Source organism: Xenopus laevis, chromosome 5L (genome assembly GCF_017654675.1).
Source record: "Xenopus laevis strain J_2021 chromosome 5L, Xenopus_laevis_v10.1, whole genome shotgun sequence".
Lineage (NCBI taxonomy): Eukaryota > Metazoa > Chordata > Amphibia > Anura > Pipidae > Xenopus > Xenopus laevis.
In genome coordinates, this window is record NC_054379.1 from 148,622,128 (window position 1) to 148,644,159 (window position 22,032).

At 40.0% G+C, this 22,032-nt stretch overlaps 1 protein-coding gene across 1 annotated transcript in view; it reads left to right on the top strand.

Annotated features, from left to right (window-relative positions):
- The first annotated feature begins 1,511 nt into the window (after positions 1 to 1,511).
- cpsf3.L (cleavage and polyadenylation specific factor 3 L homeolog) overlaps positions 1,512 to 22,032 on the top strand; it is a 30,005-nt gene continuing 9,484 nt past the window's right edge. The window contains 14 exon segments of the mRNA NM_001094809.1: positions 1,512 to 1,588; positions 2,725 to 2,788; positions 3,365 to 3,462; positions 4,884 to 5,012; positions 5,999 to 6,176; positions 7,287 to 7,376; positions 8,337 to 8,487; positions 9,743 to 9,918; positions 10,113 to 10,271; positions 14,069 to 14,215; positions 15,280 to 15,432; positions 15,543 to 15,651; positions 17,168 to 17,266; positions 19,531 to 19,625. Coding sequence (NP_001088278.1) covers positions 1,518 to 1,588; positions 2,725 to 2,788; positions 3,365 to 3,462; positions 4,884 to 5,012; positions 5,999 to 6,176; positions 7,287 to 7,376; positions 8,337 to 8,487; positions 9,743 to 9,918; positions 10,113 to 10,271; positions 14,069 to 14,215; positions 15,280 to 15,432; positions 15,543 to 15,651; positions 17,168 to 17,266; positions 19,531 to 19,625 — 1,719 coding nt within the window. The 5' untranslated portion in view covers positions 1,512 to 1,517.

Genomic DNA, 22,032 nt, shown 5'->3' on the forward strand with positions numbered 1-22,032 from the left:
GATTCAATAATAGGACTTTGGGATCCATGGGCAGTGGGAGACTAGTTTTTGTTCTAACCTGCTGTGTTACGTCTTTCCAAAAATTATGAATGATCGGGCATTCCCAAACCATATGTAAAAACTCTGCTGGGGAGCGAAAACACCTGGGACATACATCATGTATATTCGGGTTCATTTTATGGAGTCTGTATGGGGTAAGGTACCCCCTATGTAAGTATTTCAGTTGTGTCATTTTATCTTTACTACAAATAACCCCTTCAAAGGCCGAGTCCAAAACATCTTCCAAATCCTCCGAAGAAATCCCAGGAATGTCCCTCCGCCACCTAGCCACTAGTTTATTAAGAGAAGCACTCCCTGCCTGCATTAATTGTGCGTAGAAGGTCGATAATGGTTTATCCAGGGTAACCTTTCTTATATTTAACTCAATAGGTCTGGGAGTGGTATCTATTGCATTATAATGAAATTGGGTGTTAACTGCATGTCTCAGCTGCAAATACCTAAAGAACATCTTATTAGGAAGTGTATACTTCTGTTTCAGATCCTGGAAAGCCAACCACCACTTTAATGGGATACTGTCATGGGACAAATTTTTTTTTTAAAATGAATCAGTTAATAGTGCTGCTCCAGCAGAATTCTGCACTGAAATCCATTTCTCAAAAGAGCAAACAGATTTTTTTTATATTCAATTTTGAAATCTGACATGGGGCTAGACATATTGTCAATTTCCCAGCTGCCCCAAGTCATGTGACTTGTGCTCTGAAAAACTTCAATCACTCTTTACTGCTGTACTGCAAGTTGGAGTGATATAACCCCCCCCCCCCCAGCCAAACAAAAGAACAATGGGAAGGTAACCAGATAGCAGCTCCCTAACACAAGATAACAGCTGCCTGGTAGATCTAAGAACAGCACTCAATAGTAAAAACATATTTCCCACTGAGACACATTCAGTTACATTGAGAAAGAAAAACAGCAGCCTGCCAGAAAGCATTTCTCTCCTAAAGTGCAGGCACAAGTCACATGACTGGGGCAGCTGGGAAAATAACAAAATGTCTAGCCCCATGTCAGATTTCAAAATTGAATATAAAAAAATCTGTTTGCTCTTTTGAGAAATGGATTTCAGTGCAGAATTCTGCTAGAGTAACATTATTAACTGATGCGTTTTGAGAAAAAAAACATGTTTACCGATGACAGGCTCACTTTAATGTAAGTTTAATGAACTTTGAGCCCACCAGGAAGTAGCAGTGATGTTTTGGCTTGCGTTCCTCAACTACACTGACAGACATGAGCACAAGGCCCTTATTGATATGGAGATGTAACTCGGTTACAGTATCAGGCTCTTCCCTTTCCCGTATAGAAGACTCTCTCACCTGAGCAATATTCAGTCAGCGTTTTGAAGAAAGCGGAACCCAAGCGCCCAGCAAACCGGAAGTGACAAAGACTGGGAAGAGTGAGGGGGCGGACCGGGGGAATGTTGTGTAGCGCGGGCAGGAAGCCTCGGCAAACGGGATAGGAACATCATGTCTGTGAAAAGGAAAGCAGAGAGCGCTATCCCGGCGGAGGAGAGTGATCAGTTGCTCATTCGACCCCTGTGAGTTATGTGTTCGCTATGTGTCACTGCAGAGTGTGGGCCCATTATTAACCCGTGTGTTCTCTGTATAGAATATGGAACCTGTGAATGGCTGTTCTCTGGCAATCAGCCGCTCTCTATAGCCTTGGCTTTATTGTAGGGTACAAAGTGCATTTATATGACCCTGTTATCATTGGTGAAGTCTTAGTTAAAGGGATGGTTCACCTTAGAATGGCCAGTTCTAAGCATCTTTTCATTTTGCCTTCATTTTTACTTTGTTATGGGTTTTGCATTATTTCCAGCTTTTAAATGAGGGGTCTCTGACCCCCTCTGAAGAATAATTGCCATGAAAGGCTACACATTTATTGTTATTGTTACTTTTTATTACTTTTCTTTCTATTCAGGTCTCGCCTATTCATATTCCAGTCTATTATTCAAATCAAGGCATGGTTGCTAGGATAATTTGGACCCTAGCAACCACATTGCTGAAAGTGTAGGGCTGCTGAATAAAAAGCTAAATAACTCAAAAAACACAAATAATAAAAAATGAAAACCAATTGCAAATTGTTTCAGAATAACACTCTCTACATTATACTAAAAGTTAATTTAAATGTGTACAACCCCTCTAAAAAGATATATTGTGTAACAGTTGTAAGAAATGTACTCAGTCTATTTATAAAGGATGCCCAGCCTGCAGTCCTCCTGCTTTTCTACATCTCGGCTAAGGGATTGCAGGTCCAACATCTCTAAATTACACAATATTCCCAGTGGGACGCCATGCTTCCCCTGGGCTGCTATCATTCTAAGATTCCTTGCAGCACACTGGGTATAGATTGGGTACCAATATATTATTTATGATCAGTAGGCAGGCCTGTAGCTATTACATTACAGCTTCCAGGTGCTTTCACCAGCCATAGTCATCCCTGCCTAACAGTCCTCTGTGGCTGTTATGCAGTCCTTGCTTTATGGCAGTGTCTCTCTCCCAGGCTTTCATACAGTGTATCTCATTCATTAATGTCAGACTGCAGAGACACGAGTGCAGCAGACATTCTTGTGTCCGTTCGTGAATGAATAGGTTCAAATAGCAATGTCAGAAATCCTATTGCATGCGTGTCTGACAATTATGTTGAAGCATGTACTATTGTGTTTGATTTCAGAGGGGCTGGACAGGAGGTGGGAAGATCATGTATCATTCTGGAATTCAAAGGAAGAAAGATTATGGTGAGTTTGTTTTTTCAATTACATAATATAGGAACCATTTTGCTTGGTGAAAATATCAAGGATTCTCCTAATAATATACTAATCCATAATGAATGGGACCAAACCTAGATATTCCCATAAAAAGCAAACCTTATTTAGTACCAAAAGATTAAAAATACTCCTATAGGTTAAAACATGCAAAATGGAACTAAATCAGAATGTAATATCACATAGCGTTCAAATACCCTGGTACCCACACACACTCATTATAGTGTTACACATCAGAATTCATAAAGATCAATCAAGTATCATAACTGCCGGATACTCCTTAAACGAATCTCAGTCCCTGGCATATTTATATGGAATTTGTATCTGAGCTGTGTTGTGCCGAAAGTACAAAGGCTCTGTTCAGAAAAGTTCCCATGTGCATTTGCCAAATGCTTCCTGAAAGGATACTAGATAAAATTTGCTTTATTATGGGAATATCTAGGTTTGGAGCCTTTTTTGAAAATCATAGTGTTTGCCTTGGTTTCTGACAGTGGCTGGTGTATAACAGCATGCTCTACAACATTACTTATTCCTGACTTGTGTTTACAGCTGGACTGTGGGATCCACCCTGGACTAGAGGGAATGGATGCCCTCCCATACATTGACTTGATTGACCCTGCAGAGATTGATTTACTCCTTATAAGTCAGTAAGTGAAATCAGTGACTTGTGTACTGATAGAAGCCCTGCCATTTTTCTCTTTGGCAGCTTGTTACAAACTGAGTGCAGCATGGTGTAAGGAAGTGCTTCATACTTATTAGGAAACACTAAGGGGCAGATTTATCTAAGGTCGAAATGAAAATTCGAATTTGAATTTTCAAAAAAAAAAAAATGGTCAAAACTGTCAAATTCAACCAGGGAGTTATCCAACCTCGATTTGAGATTTATCATACTCTGGCCCTTTAAGGATTCAAATTCGACTATTCGCCACCTAAAAACTGCTGAATTGCTGTTTTAGGCAATGGGAGACGTCCTGGGATCAATTTGGAGTTGTTCGCAGTCTGCCTGCCAGGGCCGGAACTAGGGATAGGCAGAGTAGGCACGTGCCTGGCGCCCCCTCAGCTTTGCGCCCTAGGCACGTGCCTACTCTGCCTATCCCTAGTTCGGCCCTGGCAGGCAGGCTGCTCTGTCGCCTACCCCATGTCCGGTCCTGTGTCTCCCTGACTGCTGCTGGTCATTTCCGTTTAAATGCGCTTCCGCGCATGCGTGCTGGCGTGTAGTTTCGTACATGCGCGATTGAGCACACACCAAGCCGCACCATGGCCGGCCAGGTTGCCTAGGGCGCCTGGCCGGGTTGGCCCAGCTCTGCTTCCTGCCATTCAAATTGTTTTTTTGGTTTTTTTTGGTCAAAACTTTCAAATTCGAGCGGGGAATTATCCAAACTCGATTTGAGTTTATTAAAAAAATTAGAATTAGATTTTTGGAGATTTATCATACTCTGTCCCTTTAAGGATTCAAATTCTACTATTCGCCACCTAAAACCTGCTCAATTGCTGTTTTAGTCAATGGGAGACGTCCTGGGATCAATTTGGAGTTGTTTGCAGTCTTCCTGACATTCAAATTTTTTTCGGAGAAAAAACTCGAATCGAGTTTTCAAAAATCTAATTTGATTTGGGTTGATCCTGTTCACCCAAGTTTTACAAAAAAAGTTTTAATAAATTTCGAATTTTTAGTTTATGGAAGTTTTTAAAAACTCGCATGAATTTGAAATTCAACCTTTGATAAATGGGCCTCTTAGTGTATATTGTATCAGCCAGTGAATGTGAATTATTTTATGTATTGTGTGTCCAGCAGTTATTGGGCAGGTCCTGTGTAACACGCTCAGTGAGTCCCTGCAGATTTGTGAGTTGTTCCTATGTTCCGCCATGTTTTATAGTAACTGTAGGATGGAACAGAAATTACATGGAAGAAGTCTTTGCATTGCATTTTTACTTTTTCTTTGAAATGATAAGGTTTGAGCATCACATTATATCTGTATCTTTTAACTAGATGTATTCACCAAACGTGTCTTTAGTGCTTGTTATTTAGCAATGACTTAAGAATGTTCACTTTTTTTTTTTTCCTTCTCAGTTTTCATCTGGATCATTGTGGTGCCCTTCCATGGTTTCTACAGAAGACAAGCTTTAAGGGGAGGACATTTATGACTCATGCTACTAAGGCTATATACAGATGGCTGCTGTCAGATTATGTCAAAGTCAGGTCAGTACCACTCATATCTGTTAGTTCATCCCTAAAGGTTCACTGCTGGGCAGTCAGACCCAGTTATATAAGGGGCTGCATATTGTTAGTGCCGAATTTCACCAATCAGCCTCTGTGTTAGAAACAGAATGTTAGCCCTGCTAGAGCTGATATATGTATGGCTTACTATACTCTGGGCTTGCTCATTGCCTACATGAATATCAGCAGTGAAGCCTACAACTGGCTGAGGACACCCAGGGGTTGCACAGTGTTGTTCCTAATTCATCAAATGAAAACGTATGGCCTTATAGCACTAATATAGTTACTCAGCCACAGATCCTATTTTTAGGTTAGGAACTGGGGGTTTTAGTTATACAACACCTTGAAGAATATTTAAGGGGGTTTACACCTTTAAATTAATTTTAGTAGGAGAGTGATATTCTGAGACAATTTGTAATTGGTTTTAATTTTTTATTATTTGTAGTTTTTGAGTTATTTAGGTTTTTATTCAGCAGCTCTCCAGTTTGCAGTGTAAGAAGTCTGTTTGCTAGGTTCAAAATTAGCCTAGCCACCATGCATTGATTTGAATAATAGACTGTAATATGAATAGAAGAATGAGTAATAGAAAGTAGCAATAAAAATAAATTTGTAGCCTCAAAGAGAATTTCTTTTAATATGGGGGTCAGTGAGCCCTATTTGAAAGCTGGGAAGAGTCAGAAGAAAAAAAACTATAAAAAAATAAATAAATGAAGGCCAATTGAAAAGTTGCTTAGAATTAGCCATTCTATATGAACCACCCCTTTAATAACTTTTGATAAGATATAATTTATTTCCTGTTTATTTTCTCCTTACTTACTATTCTTGTGTGGATTTGCAGACCTTATGGCTTTGAACAGAATTTCATGCAGTTTTTGTAAATGATAAAAAAAAAAAAAAAAAAAAAAAAAGAAAGCTTAAACTGTTGCACATTCCCAGTGGGTTCTAACCATATTGTTGGTTTCTCCCAGTAATATCTCTGCAGATGATATGCTGTACACAGAGACAGATCTGGAGGAAAGCATGGACAAAATTGAAACCATCAACTTCCATGAAGTGAAAGAGGTGGCGGGAATCAAGTTCTGGTGCTACCACGCAGGACATGTCCTTGGGGCTGCCATGTTCATGATAGAAATAGCTGGAGTGAAGGTTTGTGTATCCTTATTCTTTTGTTATATGTGTCATTGATCTTGTGTCTTTATACCCTGATGTTAAAGGGATGCTGTCATGGGAAGAAAAAAAAAACGCATCAGTTAATAGTGCTGCTCCAGCAGAATTCTGCGCTAAAATCTGTTTCTCAAAAGAAAAGACAGATATTTTTTCATATTTAATTTTGAAATCTGACATTGTTCTAGACATATTGTCAGTTTCCCAGCTGCCCCCAGTCATGTGTCTTGTGCTCTGATAAACTTCAGTCACTCTTTACTGCTGTACTGCAAGTTGAAGTGATATCACCCCCCTCCCTTTCCCCCCAGTAGCCTAACAACAGAACCAGATAACAGCTCCCTAACACAAGATAACAGCTGCCTGGTATATCTAAGAACAGCACTTAATAATAAAGTCCAGGTCTCACTGCGACACATTCAGTTACATTGAGTAGGAGAATCAACAGCCTGCCAGAAAGCGTTCTAAAGTGCTGGCTCTTTCTGAAATCACATGACCAGGCAAAATTACCTGAGATGGCGCCTACAAACCAATATTACAACTATAAAACACACTTTTTGGTTCAGGAATGACGTTTTATATTGTAGAGTGAATTATTTGCAGTGTAAAAAGTGTAATTTAGAAATAAAAACTACATCATAAAAATCATGACAGAAACCCTTTAAGGTTAACACTTTTTTAAAATGATAGTCACCAGTACTGGCCATTTTGGTAACATTGCAGTTTTATATTTCTTCATGTTTTTATAATTACCCAAATGCACATGTTGAAGTTTATTTAATTATGAAGGGTCCCTAGTAGCCGGATAGCATTTAAATTTAACCAGACTAGTGATTGTTGCTCTGCAGTATTTGTCAGCAAGTGTATCAGCTCACTCTTGCACATCTGGTTGTCATTGGTGAACACTGCAAAGCTTCTGCGTTAAATTGTCTTATCATGCTCAGCCTTCATGTACCACTAATGAATTTAATGGATAATAATTGGAAACCTAAACCAGTCAGAATCAGAATGGTGCCAGTAGTTGCATCTAAAATGTGCAATTCCTCTACTTATATGCATTGTGCTAATGCCCACCTTTTGCTGTTTACCTTCCAGCTCCTTTATACAGGCGATTTTTCCAGGCAAGAGGACAGACATTTGATGGCTGCAGAAATACCAAACATCAAACCGGATATCCTCATCATTGTAATTACAGTTCTGATATATACCTTAAAATCATGTTTACTAACATTGGAGATAAATATCTGGAGATGTTGCCCAACCAATCAGACCGTTGCTTTTGTTTTCTAACTTATAGGTGGCTGTTTAAATCTAATTGCTGATTGGTAGCCATGGGCAACATCTCTAGAAATCTCTCCCGATATATGTTGGTAAAAATGCCCCTCAGATGTGTTGCCTTTCCCTGAATTAGAAATGGATCAGATGCCAATAACTGAAATCTGTGAATAGAATGTTGATTGCTGTCAATAGAATGTTAATTAGTTTCCCAGCCCGATTCACAGGAACATGAAACACTGACATGCTTATTTACATTTAATCAGTGAAATGCAAGAACATTCCAACTAGCTAGTGTTGAGAAAGAAACATGTCTGATGAATCCTGAAACTGAAGCCTTTTACTCCTAGGGCTGTGTACTAACACTTGCGCCATGACTATGCTGATATTAAGTACACAGTGCTATATTTGTATGTTAAAGGAACAGTAACACCAAAACAATTGTGTTTTAAAGTAATGAAAATATAATGTAGTGTTGCCCTGCACTGGTGAAACTGATTAGTTTGCTTCAGAAACACTACTACAGTTCATATAAACAAGCTGCTGTGTAGCAATGGTGGAAATTGAAAAAAGTCTAAATGGCACAAGTTAAATAGTGGATAACAGATAACACCATTATGTTCTACAGAGTTTATCTGCTGTGTAACCTCAGCGTTTTCTCCTTTGAATGGCTGCCCCCATTGCTACACAGCAGCTTATTTATATAAACTATAGTAGTGTTTCTGAAGCAAACACACCAGTTTTACCAGTGCAGGGCAACACTGCTTTATATTTTTACTACTTTAAAACAATTACTTTTTTTATGTTACTGTCCCCTTAAGTTTACATGCTGCCCATTTCCAAAATGTAGTTTTCATTTTTGTTTCTGAGGAATCCACGTATGGCACTCACATCCATGAGAAGAGAGAAGAACGTGAGGCACGTTTCTGTAACACTGTACATGATATTGTAAATAGGGGAGGGAGATCCCTCATCCCTGTCTTTGCTCTGGGCCGAGCACAGGAGCTCCTCTTGATTTTAGGTGAGATATTTATTTTTATTATAGGAATCGGATAATTAAAGACAAGTAATATTGAAGTCAGTTCTGTCGTTGACTAGAGGCCATTTGTTATTTCCACAGATTAATGACAGCACCTTCAGAGCCAATCAGATCTCTGCTGCATCAAAATAGCTTGGTGCTAGATGATGCAGGGGGATTTAGAGATATCTGATAAGGAGTGGTGTGGATTCTGTATATCTTTTGCATGTATCAGAAGTAACCTTTATATTTAAAGGTATACGCATTAAACAAATATTCTTGCTTATACTCGAAAGCAATGTGTAATACTGTGAAAATCTACTTCTGTTGTTATTCCTCAAAAAGTTATAGTGAGTTTTGTGTTTTCACGGGGTTGGTATTTACTACAAGAACGGGGTATTGTCTCTACTTTCTATTGAAAAAAAAAAAGCAGTCTTGTCTTGCTTTATGGCAAAGGATTTTAAATGTACACTCAGGGTCAGTTACTTTATTTGAAAGGCTCACTTACCCTTAAGGTGTTGATGGCTGAAAATGTTGGTGAATTGTTTAGTGAACAAGTTTATGATATAAAAAACACTGCTGAGTCAGAGCAAACAAAACCATTAAAATATGAATGTATGAAATGATAAAAAAGCTAAAGTACATAAAAAAGCACGTCTGTATTCAAGCCTGAATAAATTGTTAAAGGGGATGTAAAAAAAAAATAAACAATTCCTTTAACGGGTCCAGTGTCTAAAAATAAACCTATTGTCATTATACTTCCATGAAAAATTCGGCACCTTTTTCATAAAAATCATGATTATCTGCGCTCAGCTCCCCCTTCTCTCTATGCGCACGGACTTCAGCCTGCATGAAAACCTCAACATGGTGGGCCGGGCCCGTGGCTGCTTTACTTCAAGATAAGAGATAGTTCGGGTTAATTTATCTTTTCGTTTCTAAAGCTGACCTCCATGCTCAACACGCTTTCCCTGACACTACAGAACTCGGAGGAGGGGAGATTGTTTTGAAGAAAAGCAGCCACGGCCCGGAGGAAGTCCGTGCGCATAGAGAGAAGGGGGAGCTGGAGCACAGATAATCATGATTTTTATGAAAAAGGTACAGAATTTTGATTTGGAAGTATATTGACAATAGGTTTATTTTTAGACAGTGGACCTGTTAAAGGAATTAAATTTTTTGGCTTTACATCCCCTTTAAATTACATGCTGAACTTTTTGTGTTGTAATGTAATTTGAATTAACTTGCCTGGTTTTTCCTTCAGATGAGTACTGGCAAAACCACCCAGAGCTTCATGATATTCCAATATACTATGCATCGTCCCTGGCTAAAAAGTGCATGGCCGTGTACCAGACCTATGTGAATGCCATGAATGACAAGATCCGCAAGCAGATCAACATAAACAATCCATTTGTTTTTAAACACATCAGCAACTTGAAGGTCAGTGGGTGGGTTTTTTTTTCTTTTCTTTTTTTAAACTACAAACAATATGCTAATTTCCTCTGCTGGATTGTTTTGGGTTTACTAGGGTGCCATTACACCCCTTTATATTCTCTTTACCTGGCGTTGCCAGGAAATTTGTGCCTAATACCCTAAAATTATAATAAGCCATGTGTTTGTTTGCTGTTTTTCAGAGTATGGACCACTTTGATGACATTGGTCCCAGTGTGGTCATGGCCTCCCCTGGAATGATGCAGAGTGGACTATCCAGAGAGCTGTTTGAGAGTTGGTGCACAGACAAGAGAAATGGTGTGATTATAGCTGGCTACTGTGTGGAAGGGACACTTGCCAAAGTAAGTTCAGGAAGCATGGTGAATAGATTTATATTGTTGTTGTGTGCCTGGTCACACGAATGAACTGAATTTGGACACAACTACAAATGCTGCCAGTCCCCCTGCCTCTCAGTCAGATCTAGGATTGACACCTGAACAGTGCTTTATCAGCCCGGCAGGCAAACGTGGTTCTTGAAGTCCATGTTATTAAAGGAACAGGAACACCAAAATATGAAAGTGTTTTAAAGTAATGAAAATAGCATGTACTGTTGCCCTGCACTAGTAAAACTGAGGTGTTTGCATCAGAAACACTACTATAGTTCATATAAACAAGCTGCTGTGTAGCAATGGCGGAAATTGAAAAAAGTCTTTATGGCAAAGGTTAAATAGTGGATAACAGATAACATTATGTTCTATGGAGCTTATCTGCTGTGTAACCTGAGCCTTTTCTCATTTGAATGGCTACCCCATTGCTACACAGCAGCTTGTTTATATAAACAAAAGTGGTATTTTTGAAGCAAACACATCAGTTTTACCAGTGCAGGGCAACACTACATTATATTTGTATTACTTTAAAAAACTTTCATTTTTTGATGTTACTTTAATAGGTACTAAAGATGCTAATGACAGTAAGGATTGTTAGGTGACAATCCATAGTCAAATCAGATCATGGAATTTACAATGACTTATGCAAATACATCTGTAATCAGACTTACTTGGTCCAGCAGAGAGTGCATTGTGCATTCTGTACCAGCCCAAAGCTAACACATCCTCTTACCAGTAAATAATGAGCCTAACAAAGATGCCCCCAGTAATTTATGTTGATTCACAGCACATTCTCTGCACTAAAATCACCTAAGTTAACTAAGTTTAGGGACCATATAAAACTACACTACAATGCTAAGCATATGCAGAGTCATTGACATTCAAAATATGGCCTAACCAGATCCAAAATGGAGAGCTCATGTGGACAACTTGTAAGCACATATATCACTACTGTTTTTCATTTTTGAAAAACGAAAGATTAAGGGTGCAGCAAATCAAAGGTTTGGCATTATTTTCCCAGCCCTATTGCCAATAATTCCATTCAGCTGAATCATTAGTGTTCGGTCAAACCATATACAAACCCAGAAAGTCATGTGACCTAATGTTGTCGAGAACTGAACTATTTTTGGTTAGCAGGTGTTGGATTTTTCTCAGATTTCAGTATGTAAGGTAGGCTTTAGTCTGTTTTGGACGATTTGGTGTACAGCTAAATGCTGTAAAACATTTTAAAAGCTCACACTTAGTAATTTCACAGCTATGTTTATTGTATTGTTTTGGTTAAAGGGCAAGTCAACCCCCCCCCCCCAAATGTGCTTAATTTAAAGAAAACCTAATTCTAAGTTAACTTTCCAGTATACATGTATTAAAAAATGTCAATGCTTTATTTGTAAAAATAATTTCCATGGAAAGCAGAATTTGCTTAACACCTGGTTTTTACTATTTAAAGGGATTCTGTCATGATTTTTATTTAGTTTTTATTTCTAAATTACACTATTTACACTGCAAATAATTCAATTTACCATGTAAAATCACAGTATCCGTTTAAACAATGTTGCAAAGGTCTTAGTTCCCCAGCAAATACAGGTCTGTTAATGAGCTGCCTTGTCTTACATTGTATCAACAGTCTGAGCCGCCAGGACAGAGAATAGACAGGGACAGACAGACACTGAGCAATACATATACAAATAACTTTAAAACCAAAAGAAAAATGTAATGAATGTATATATACAGTGGTGTGAAAAACTATTTGCCCCCTTCCTGATTTTTTATTCTTTTGCATGTTTGTCACACAAAATGTTTCTGATCATCAAACACATTTAACTATTAGTCAAAGATAACACAAGTAAACACAAGTAAACACAAAATGCAGTTTTTAAATGAGGGTTTTTATTATTTAGGGAGAAAAGAAATCCAAACCTGTGTGAAAAAGTAATTGCCCCCTGAACCTAATAACTGGTTGGGCCACCCTTAGCAGCAATAACTGCAATCAAGCGTTTGCGATAACTTGCAACGAGTCTTTTACAGCGCTCTGGAGGAATTTTGGCCCACTCATCTTTGCAGAATTGTTGTAATTCAGCTTTATTTGAGGGTTTTCTAGCATGAACCGCCTTTTTAAGGTCATGCCACAACATCTCAATAGGATTCAGGTCAGGACTTTGACTAGGCCACTCCAAAGTCTTCATTTTGTTTTTCTTCAGCCATTCAGAGGTGGATTTGCTGGTGTGTTTTGGGTCATTGTCCTGCTGCAGCACCCAAGATCGCTTCAGCTTGAGTTGACGAACAGATGGCCGGACATTCTCCTTCAGGATTTTTTGGTAGACAGTAGAATTCATGGTTCCATCTATCACAGCAAGTCTTCCAGGTCCTGAAGCAGCAAAACAACCCCAGACCATCACACTACCACCACCATATTTTACTATTGGTATGATGTTCTTTTTCTGAAATGCTGTTTTACTTTTACGCCAGATGTAACGGGACGCGCACCTTCCAAAAAGTTCAACTTTTGTCTCGTCGGTCCACAAGGTATTTTCCCAAAAGTCTTGGCAATCATTGAGATGTTTTTTAGCAAAATTGAGACGAGCCTTAATGTTCTTTTTGCTTAAAAGTGGTTTGCGCCTTGGAAATCTGCCATGCAGGCCGTTTTTGCCCAGTCTCTTTCTTATGGTGGAGTCGTGAACACTGACCTTAATTGAGGCAAGTGAGGCCTGCAGTTCTTTAGATGTTGTCCTGGGGTCTTTTGTGGCCTCTCGGATGAGTTGTCTCTGCGCTCTTGGGGTCATTTTGGTCGGCCGGCCACTCCTGGGAAGGTTCACCACTGTTCCATGTTTTTGCCATTTGTGGATAATGGCTCTCACTGTGGTTCGCTGGAGTCCCAAAGCTTTAGAAATGGCTTTATAACCTTTGAAATTGAACTCAGATGTGATAAACCACAGTTAAGTTATTTTTTAACAAGGGGGGCAATCACTTTTTCACACAGGCCCATGTAGATTTGGAGTTTTTTTTTCTCCCTTAATAACGTAAACTTTCATTTAAAAACTGCATTTTGTGTTCAATTAAGTTATCTTTGACTAATAGTTAACGGTTTTTGATGAGCAGAAACATTTAGGTGTGACAAACATGCAAAAGAATAAGAAATCAGGAAGGGGGCAAATAGTTTTTCACACCACTGTATATATATATATAATGCAAAGTTGCTTAGAATTGTTGTCTTTTATTAGAATTGTTGTCTTTTATTAGAATTGTCTTTTCTTAGGCGAAAAAATATTCTTGGGGTTGACATTTCCTTTAATACAAAATAAAAAAAAGTTCTTCCCATCTCCCTAAAGAGCATTAGGCTGTTAATGACCGTTATACTTCACACTGACTTTTATAATAGCATCACGCAACCGAAAAATGCAGTAGAATTGCACAGCTCCCAGATAACGTAACATTGGAATCCGTCTGTACAGGACAAGCCTGGGATTCTCTGCACTGGTGTGGGGAGTCGGTGGAACCTTGCTGCACTTCAGTCTGGCGCCTCCGCCTGGAAGGGTCTGGGAATACACAAGTTAGTGGTTCCTCTTGGGGGGGGAAAAACAGTAAATCAGTATAGTAAACTGCAAACTGAAGGGCTTGTTTAGAAATCAAGGGCAAACTGCTAAAACAAACAGCCATTTTTCATGGGTAAATGGGCTTAGTACATATTAATATAAAGTAGGGAACATTTGCATATATGTATCAGCATCTCATGTAACCGTACTAGACATTCAATCTTCCTCCACTTGCTTCCACAGCATATCATGTCTGAGCCTGAAGAGATTGTCACCATGTCTGGGCAGAAGCTGCCCCTTAAAATGTCTGTGGATTACATTTCATTCTCGGCCCATACGGATTACCAGCAAACCAGTGAATTTGTCCGGGCCCTCAAACCTCCTCATGTGGTGAGTGTCATTCAGCACCTTGTTTCCCCCAATACACTGTAATGGATTTCCCTGTTGGGCTTGCACAACACCCAAAGTAATATCTTCCATAGTAATAATGATAAGGGCAAGCAAAGCCAATTAGAGTTAATCCACTGTCAGTCCTGGAGTTTTCTTAATGAAGGTATGAATATAGGCTGCAGTGAATAATTAATCACTTATATCGAGTAGAAGTTCTCTTCTAAGGGTAAAGTCACACTGTGAGATTAGGGGAGATTTAGTTGCCTGGCGACTAATGGCACTCGCGGCTTCGTTTCTGAAGTTGCCTTGCGAGGAAACTTCGGGCGACTTCGGAAAACGAATCGTCACGAGTGCCATGCTGCAGGTATTTTTTCATTCTAGCAGGCAGAAGACAGGGGGAAGCAGTTTGGGGGGATTAGTCGCCCCAAAAATTCGGTGATTAGTTGCCGGATGACTAAAATCTCCCCTAATCTCACAGTGTGACCTTACCCTAAAGGAGTCCAGATGCCAACACTCATTGTGGGCTCAACTTTGTCAGAAGCCTGAAGGTGAACGAGCCGTTTAAAGGAGAAGGAAAGCTACCGAAGCAGTTTATTGCCAATAGATTAGCCGCAATAGTGCAAGATATACCACTATATTTATTCTGCAGAATGCTTCATCATACATGAGTAAACAGCTCTAGAAGCTCTCTCTGTTTGTTTAGGATAGCAGCTGCCATATTAGCGTGTTGTGACATCACTTACTGCCCGAGTCTCTCCCTGCTTTCTCATAGCTCTGGGCTCAGATTACGGCAGAGAAGGGAGGGGGGGAAAGGCATGGGGAGAGGAGCAAACTGAGCATGCTCAAGCGCCAGCCCTGGAGGTTTATGCTGAAAACAGGAAGTCTGATACAGAAGCTCATGTGTACACAATAGAAGGAAAGAAATGTGATGTTTCTTTTGACAGAGAACTCAGAACAGCATTGCTTTGAGGGTTTATTGGTGTATTTATATAGACTTTTCTGATAAAGCTTACTTAATTTTATCCTTTCCGTCTCCTTTAAGCCTTTATTTGTAACATCCACAGATACTGGTACACGGGGAACAGAATGAAATGGCGAGGCTAAAAGCTGCTCTCATACGTGAATATGAGGACAACGAGGAAGTAGACATCGAGGTTCACAACCCCAGGAACACCGAGGCAGTGACACTAAACTTCAGAGGCGAAAAGTTAGCAAAGGTACAGCACCATCCTCAGAGGCAGGACCCCAATAATTGCAATAAACTGTTTTCTGGAATACAAACTTCTACTCTATGGCATTCTCATATCTATCCAATTGTATCCACCAGGTGATGGGTTTTCTTGCAGACAAGAAGCCAGAGCAAGCGCAGAGGATTTCCGGCATCCTGGTGAAGAGGAACTTTAATTACCACATACTTTGTCCCAGCGATCTCTCTAGTAAGTGAAGCCATTATGTGTTTCCTGCCAAATGTGCAACCTGTGTAACAGATAATCCAGGATTTGGTTCAGTAATGGGGACGAATCCTAGATCTTTAATAAATCTGCCCCATAGTGATTTGCACAGGTATTATCAGGAATCAAAAATACAAATACCTGAGTCCAATGTAAAAGATGCACGTCACCACTAACTGTCATCAGGAGGAGGAATGTGACACTTTGGTTGGGCAGAAGCAGAGAGAGACAGGGTTGAGCTATTATTCCAGTACTGTGTCACAACTCTAGGCTCTGTTAGACAAGGAGGAGTGAAGGTGAGAGAAAGGGGAGCTACTGTAGATGAATTTGTGGGTTTTTAGACAAACTGGATCAACAAGGGGAACTCAACAAAAACATAACTTAAACTTTCTGAAAGGAAAACATAATTTCAAGCAACTTTGCAATATACAGCAATTAAAAAATATGCAGACTTTTCATGCTTTTTAATGGTTTCTGACAGTTCCCTAAGCCTAGCCCCCTGCTCTCCTGCTGATCTGTCTGACTACTTTGCTGAGCTGACTGACTACTGTTACTTTGTATCACCAGCCATCTGTCCTCAGCCTGCCTCCTCCAAATCCCACAATTCCCTGCACATGTGATTTCAATAAGGAACAGAACATCACAGTGCAATGCATTGTGGGTTATGTAGTTCCTGCATGCTGTCTGTAAACTGTGGAGAAGTTGTTACAATTTGTAACATCGGTTTAATCCCTCCTTCCCTGCCAGGATTTCAAATGATTCAGAATTTCTGTTAAACAGCTGGACTTCGGCACAAAAATTAGCATTTATTCATAGTTTTTGAAGAAACGGGTAATTGTGATACGTATATTAGGGGTTTCTGTGTTATGTGGGCCTCTTTATCAAATGTTGGTTTGGAAGCCGGAGTTCCCCTTTAACAATAGTATTTTCTTCTATTTTTTAACATTTAAAATAAGTTAGAAATCAATGTATATGTCCCCTTTAATCATCTTAAAGGAACATTAACACCAAAAAGTAAAAGTGTTATAAAGAAATGGACATAGAATGTACTGGTGCCCTGCTCTGCTAAAACTGGTGTGCTTGCTTTAGAAATTACTATAGTTTATATAAACAAGCTGCCGTGTAGTCATGGGGACAGCAATTCAAAGCTAAAAAAGGAGCAAAGGCGCAGGTTACACAGCAGATAACGGATAAGCTCTGTATTATTATTGTATACAATGGGATTCTTCAGTACTTATCTGGTATCTACTGTGTATCCTGCGCTTGAATGGCTGCCCCCATGGCTACACAGCAGCTTGTTTATATAAACTATAGTAGTGTTTCTATAGCAAACACATCAGTTTTACTAGTGGAGGGCAGCAGTAAATTGTATTGTCATTCCTTTAAAATACTTACATTTTTTGGTGTTATTGTTCCTTTAATGTAATGCATTTAATTTGTGAGCCCTCAGGCAGATGTGAGGTCATTATAGATAACTGCAATTCTCTGTTTCTGTCCGTAGGTTATACTGATTTGGCCATGAGCACCGTCACGCAGAAACAGGCCATTCCATTCACTGGCCCTTTTAATCTTTTGTTTTGCCAGTTGCAGCAGCTTACAGGTAACATCCTGCCGTATATGTGGGACATTCATTGCTGTATTTCTTAAACTCGGATGAATGGAATCGACCCGAAAACTCGAATCGGATTCAAATTCAATTTGAATTTTAAAAAACTCTATTCGAGTTTTTTCCCCGAAAAAAAAACAACTTGAATGTCAGGAAGGCTGCAAACAACTCAAAATAGATCCCTGGAACTCTGGTATTGACCTAAACAGCAATTCGGCAGGTTTTAGCTGGCGAATAGTCGTATTTGAGTCATGATAAATGCGAGAGTATGATAAATCTCGAAAATCAAATTCAAATTTTTTTTTAAAAAAACCTCAACATCGAATTTGTATAACTCTCTAGTCGAATTTGACAGTTTTGACCATAAAAAAAATATGAAAATTAGAATTTTCAATTCGACCCTTGATAAATCTGCCCCCTAGTGTCAGGGAATGTCCCTGGTTAAAGTAGAAATTAAATAATGACAGATTTATTCAGATTAAATGATATCTAACCTGTGGCCATCCTGCTGCTGTTAAACTAAAGCTCTCTGTATCCCACTCTGAAGGCCATTCATTGAGGATGCTGGGAGAGTGAAACAGCCACCGGAGGACAGTAAATAATATATCCCCTTTATTCACCTAGAGGCACATTTATCAAGGGTCGAATCTCGAATTCATGTTAGTTTTTTTTTTGTTTTGTTTTTTAAACTCCCTTATATTCGGTTGAATTTTAAGTTTGGGAAATTTATTTAAAAAAAGCAAATTCTTAAAATTCGAAAACTCAAATCGAATTAGATTTGAATTATACAAAACTCTATTTGAGTTTTTTCTCAGAAAAAAAACTTTATTGTGAGGAAGGCTACAAACATCTCCAAATTGATCCCTGGACCTCTCCCATTGACTTATACAGTAATTTGGCAGGTTTTAGGTGGTGAATAGTAGATTTCAAATTCTTAAAGGGCCAGAATATGATAAATCTCAAAAATTGAATTAGAATTTTTTTTAAAAAAAAAAACTCAAACCGAGTTTGGATAACTCCCTAGTCGAAATTTAACAGTTTTGACCATAAAAAAAATTTGACCCTTAATAAATCTGACCCTTAGTGTTTTCTTAGGTTGGGAAATGAGGCTTTCTGAATTATCCAGGGCCCCTTCTTTTCTCCCGCCCTTAGTCAACCCTTTTCAAAAGATGTGACCATATTAGAATACCTGCCATGTAAGTTGCAGTCTGCAACCCGAGTGGTTGTCCATTTATATCCCCAGCATTCTCTATAGTGGCAAGTTTTATAGGGAGCCATTCATTATTTTCCATGTGATTTATCGGCCTTGTCGGTGCCCCTAGCAAACTACTGGTTTGTATCACTAGGGAGATTTAGGTAACTGGTTAATGAGCAAAGGTCTCGGCTGGAAACTAATATGGAGAGACTGGATTTAGCTGCCCATACAATATGCCATCAACTCCTTGCCCAGCCTGCCTGCTCCCTCCCTAATCTCCATTTCATCTCCATTCTCCCGTTAAAGCAATACTGTCATGCGAAAACATGTTTTTTTTTTTTCAAAACACATCAGTTAATAGTGCTGCTCCAGCAGAATTCTGCACTGAAATCCATTTCTCAAAAGAGCAAACAGATTTTTTTATATTTAATTTTGAAATCTGACATGGGGCTAGACATATTGTCAGTTTCCCAGCTGCCCCCAATCATGTGACTTGTGCTCTGATAAACTTCATTCACTCTTTACTGCTGTACTGCAAGTTGGAGTGATATCACCCCCCCCCCCCAGCAGCCCAACAACAGAACAATGGGAAGGTAACCACATAGCAGCTCTTTAACACAAGATAACAGCTGCCTGGTAGATCTAAGATAAGCACTCAATAGTAAAATCCAGGTCCCACTGCGACACATTCAGTTACATTGAGTAGGAGAAACAACAGTCTGCCAGAAAGCAGTTCCATCCTAAAGTGCTGGCTCTTTCTGAAATCACGTGACCAGGCAAAATGACCTGAGATGCACCTACACACCAATATTACAACTCAAAAAATACTCTTGCTGGTTCAGAAATTAGATTTCAAATGGTAGAGTGAATTATTTGCAGTGTAAACTGTGTAATTTAGAAATAAAAACTATATCTTAAAAATCACGATAGAATCCCATTAAAAAAAAAAATATGCTGTGATATGACAGAAATGTACATTACACGTGTTCTATGGAACTTGGCAACAGTAAATTCTACCAGGATGTGGGCACCTGCTCTTTAAAGCCCTTATTTCTACTTTCAGGAGACGTAGAAGAGATTGAAGTAAATGAGAAGGATGCACTGAGGGTGTTCAAGGCTGTCACTGTTGTAAAAGACGCTGATGTGGTGTACCTGGAGGTAACTTTATATCTCACTCTGTTCCCCTGCTACTAATATCTGACATGCAGAAGAAACAGCTGCTGTGATAGTGTCATGCAATAAGGAGGAGCTAAGAATACAACAGGAAGGATGCAGAGACTTTAGTTAAAGGAAAACATTAAACCCAAAATGAATACTTGAGCAACAGTTTATTTTATATTAAGTGGCATATTAAATAGTCTTATCAAACTGGTCTATATATTTAAAGGGGTTGTTCACCTCCCAAATACTTTTTTCAGTTCAGTTGTTTTCAGATTGTTCCCCAGAAATAAAGACTCCGTTTCCATTATTTATTTTTTACTGGTTTTCCAAAATCTAAGTTTAAAGTTGAATGTCTGGCAGCTCAGTAATTCAGGTGCAGACTCTCAACTGTTACAATTTTACAACATTTAATTGATACATTTCTCAGCAGCATCTCTGGAGTATTAGCAACTATTATATCAATTCTAACAGCTGTCTGTAATGAAACCCAGAGATTCTGCTCAGCAGGGACAAAGATAAGAAATGTATCAATTTAGAATAGTTTACAGGGTCGGCGACCCCCCCCCTCCCAGAGCGGCTTTAGAAGGTGATAAATTACACTTTACGCTTCAATATTAGAAAAAAGGTGAAAAATCGAAAAATAATTGGAAAAAGCTATTACTTCTGGTGAACAATCTGAAACAACTAGTTGTTTGAAGGTGAACAATATTGCCCTTTTACATCTCTTGCCTTGAGCCACCATTTAGTGATGGTCTCTGTGCTGTCTCAGAGATCACCTGACCAGAAAGAGAGATTTTTGTACTTACTGTTAAATCTTTTTCTCTTGTCCTATATTGGGGGACACAGGCACCGTGGGGATGAAGATCCTGCAGCTGGAGATGGACACTATGTTGCAAAATAAGACTCCTCCTCCTGCTCTGGGCTTCATCCCCTGCCTCCTCCTACAATCCTCAGTTTCAACCGAAGAAGGAGCAAAGCAGCCCAAAACAGAAGAGAAATCAAAACGAACACCCTCTAAACTAAACATTATAAAAATTGAAGAACCAACGTAATCGAAAAAAACATCACGGTAACCGTGAAAAAACAGTGTCAGAAAGGGAGGGAAAGCCTGTGTCCCCCAATATAGGACAAGAGAAAAAGATTTAACGGTAAGTACAAAAATCTCTCTTTCTCTTGCCTAATTGGGGGACACAGGCACCGTGGGGACGTCCCAAAGCTCCCAAAAGGGTGGGACACTGTATGGTAGGTGTCTAGCTAACCACAGCACTGAGCACCTTCCTCCCAAAAGCAGCAACGGCAGAAGCATGCGTGTGGCGCCTGAAGAAGCGAGTGAAGGTATGAAGGGATGCCCAAGTGGCCGCTTTACAGATCTGATCCACTGAAGCTTGGTGACGGAAAGCCCATGAAGTGCTGAGGGAGCGAGTGGAGTGAGCCCTAACCTTGATCGGAGGATCCCTGCCCTTGACAGCGTATGCTCTGGAGATGACAGACCGGATCCACTTGGCTAAAGTCGTCTTGGCGGCCTTGGTGCCCCTTCTGGGGCCATCAGGGAGAATGAAGAGCGCATCAGTCCTACGAACCTGCTCTGTGGCCTTCAGATAGAATGAAACAGCTCGAACAACATCCAGAGTATGGAGCTTGTGCTCAATCGGGCCTTCGGGATTTGGACACAGTGAAGGGACAACGATTTCCTGGTTCAAGTGGAATGCAGATACCACCTTAGGCAAAAAGTCTGGAGTAGGTCGAAGCACCACCTTATCCATGTGAATGACTGTGAAAGGCGATTTGCAGGAGAGAGCCGCAAGCTCCGAAACTCGCCTAGCGGACGTGATCGCCAACAGGAACAACACCTCGGTGAGTGTAGACAGAGGAAGCTGATCAAGTGGTTCCTCTTGCAAGGCTGACAGCACCAAATTGAGGTCCCACGGGGGCACAGGGCAGCGATACGGAGGGATGATACGAGTCGCACCTTGTAGAAAAGTCTGGATCTTGGGGTGAAGGGCCAGCTTGCATTGCAGGAGAATAGACAAGGCCGAAACCTGCACCTTGAGTGAGCTGAGGGCTAAGCCCTTCGAAAGACCGTCCTGCAAGAAGGAGAGGACCTCCTTGACTCGCGCCTTTTGAGGATTAATGGCTCTGTGCTCACACCATGATATGAAGGTTCTCCAAACACGGTGGTAGATTCTTGCTGAGACAGGCTTTCGTGCACGCAGCATGGTGGGAATCGCATCAGGGGGAGCTCCTGAATCCCGTAGAATCAAGGCCTCAAGAGCCACGCCGTTAAAGCCCAGAGATGAGAATTCGGGTGGACAACCGGACCCTGAGTGAGGAGGTCTGGCCGTTGAGGAAGATGGAAGGGACTGTCCTCGGCCATGGCGATGAGATCTGCGAACCAGGCCCTGCG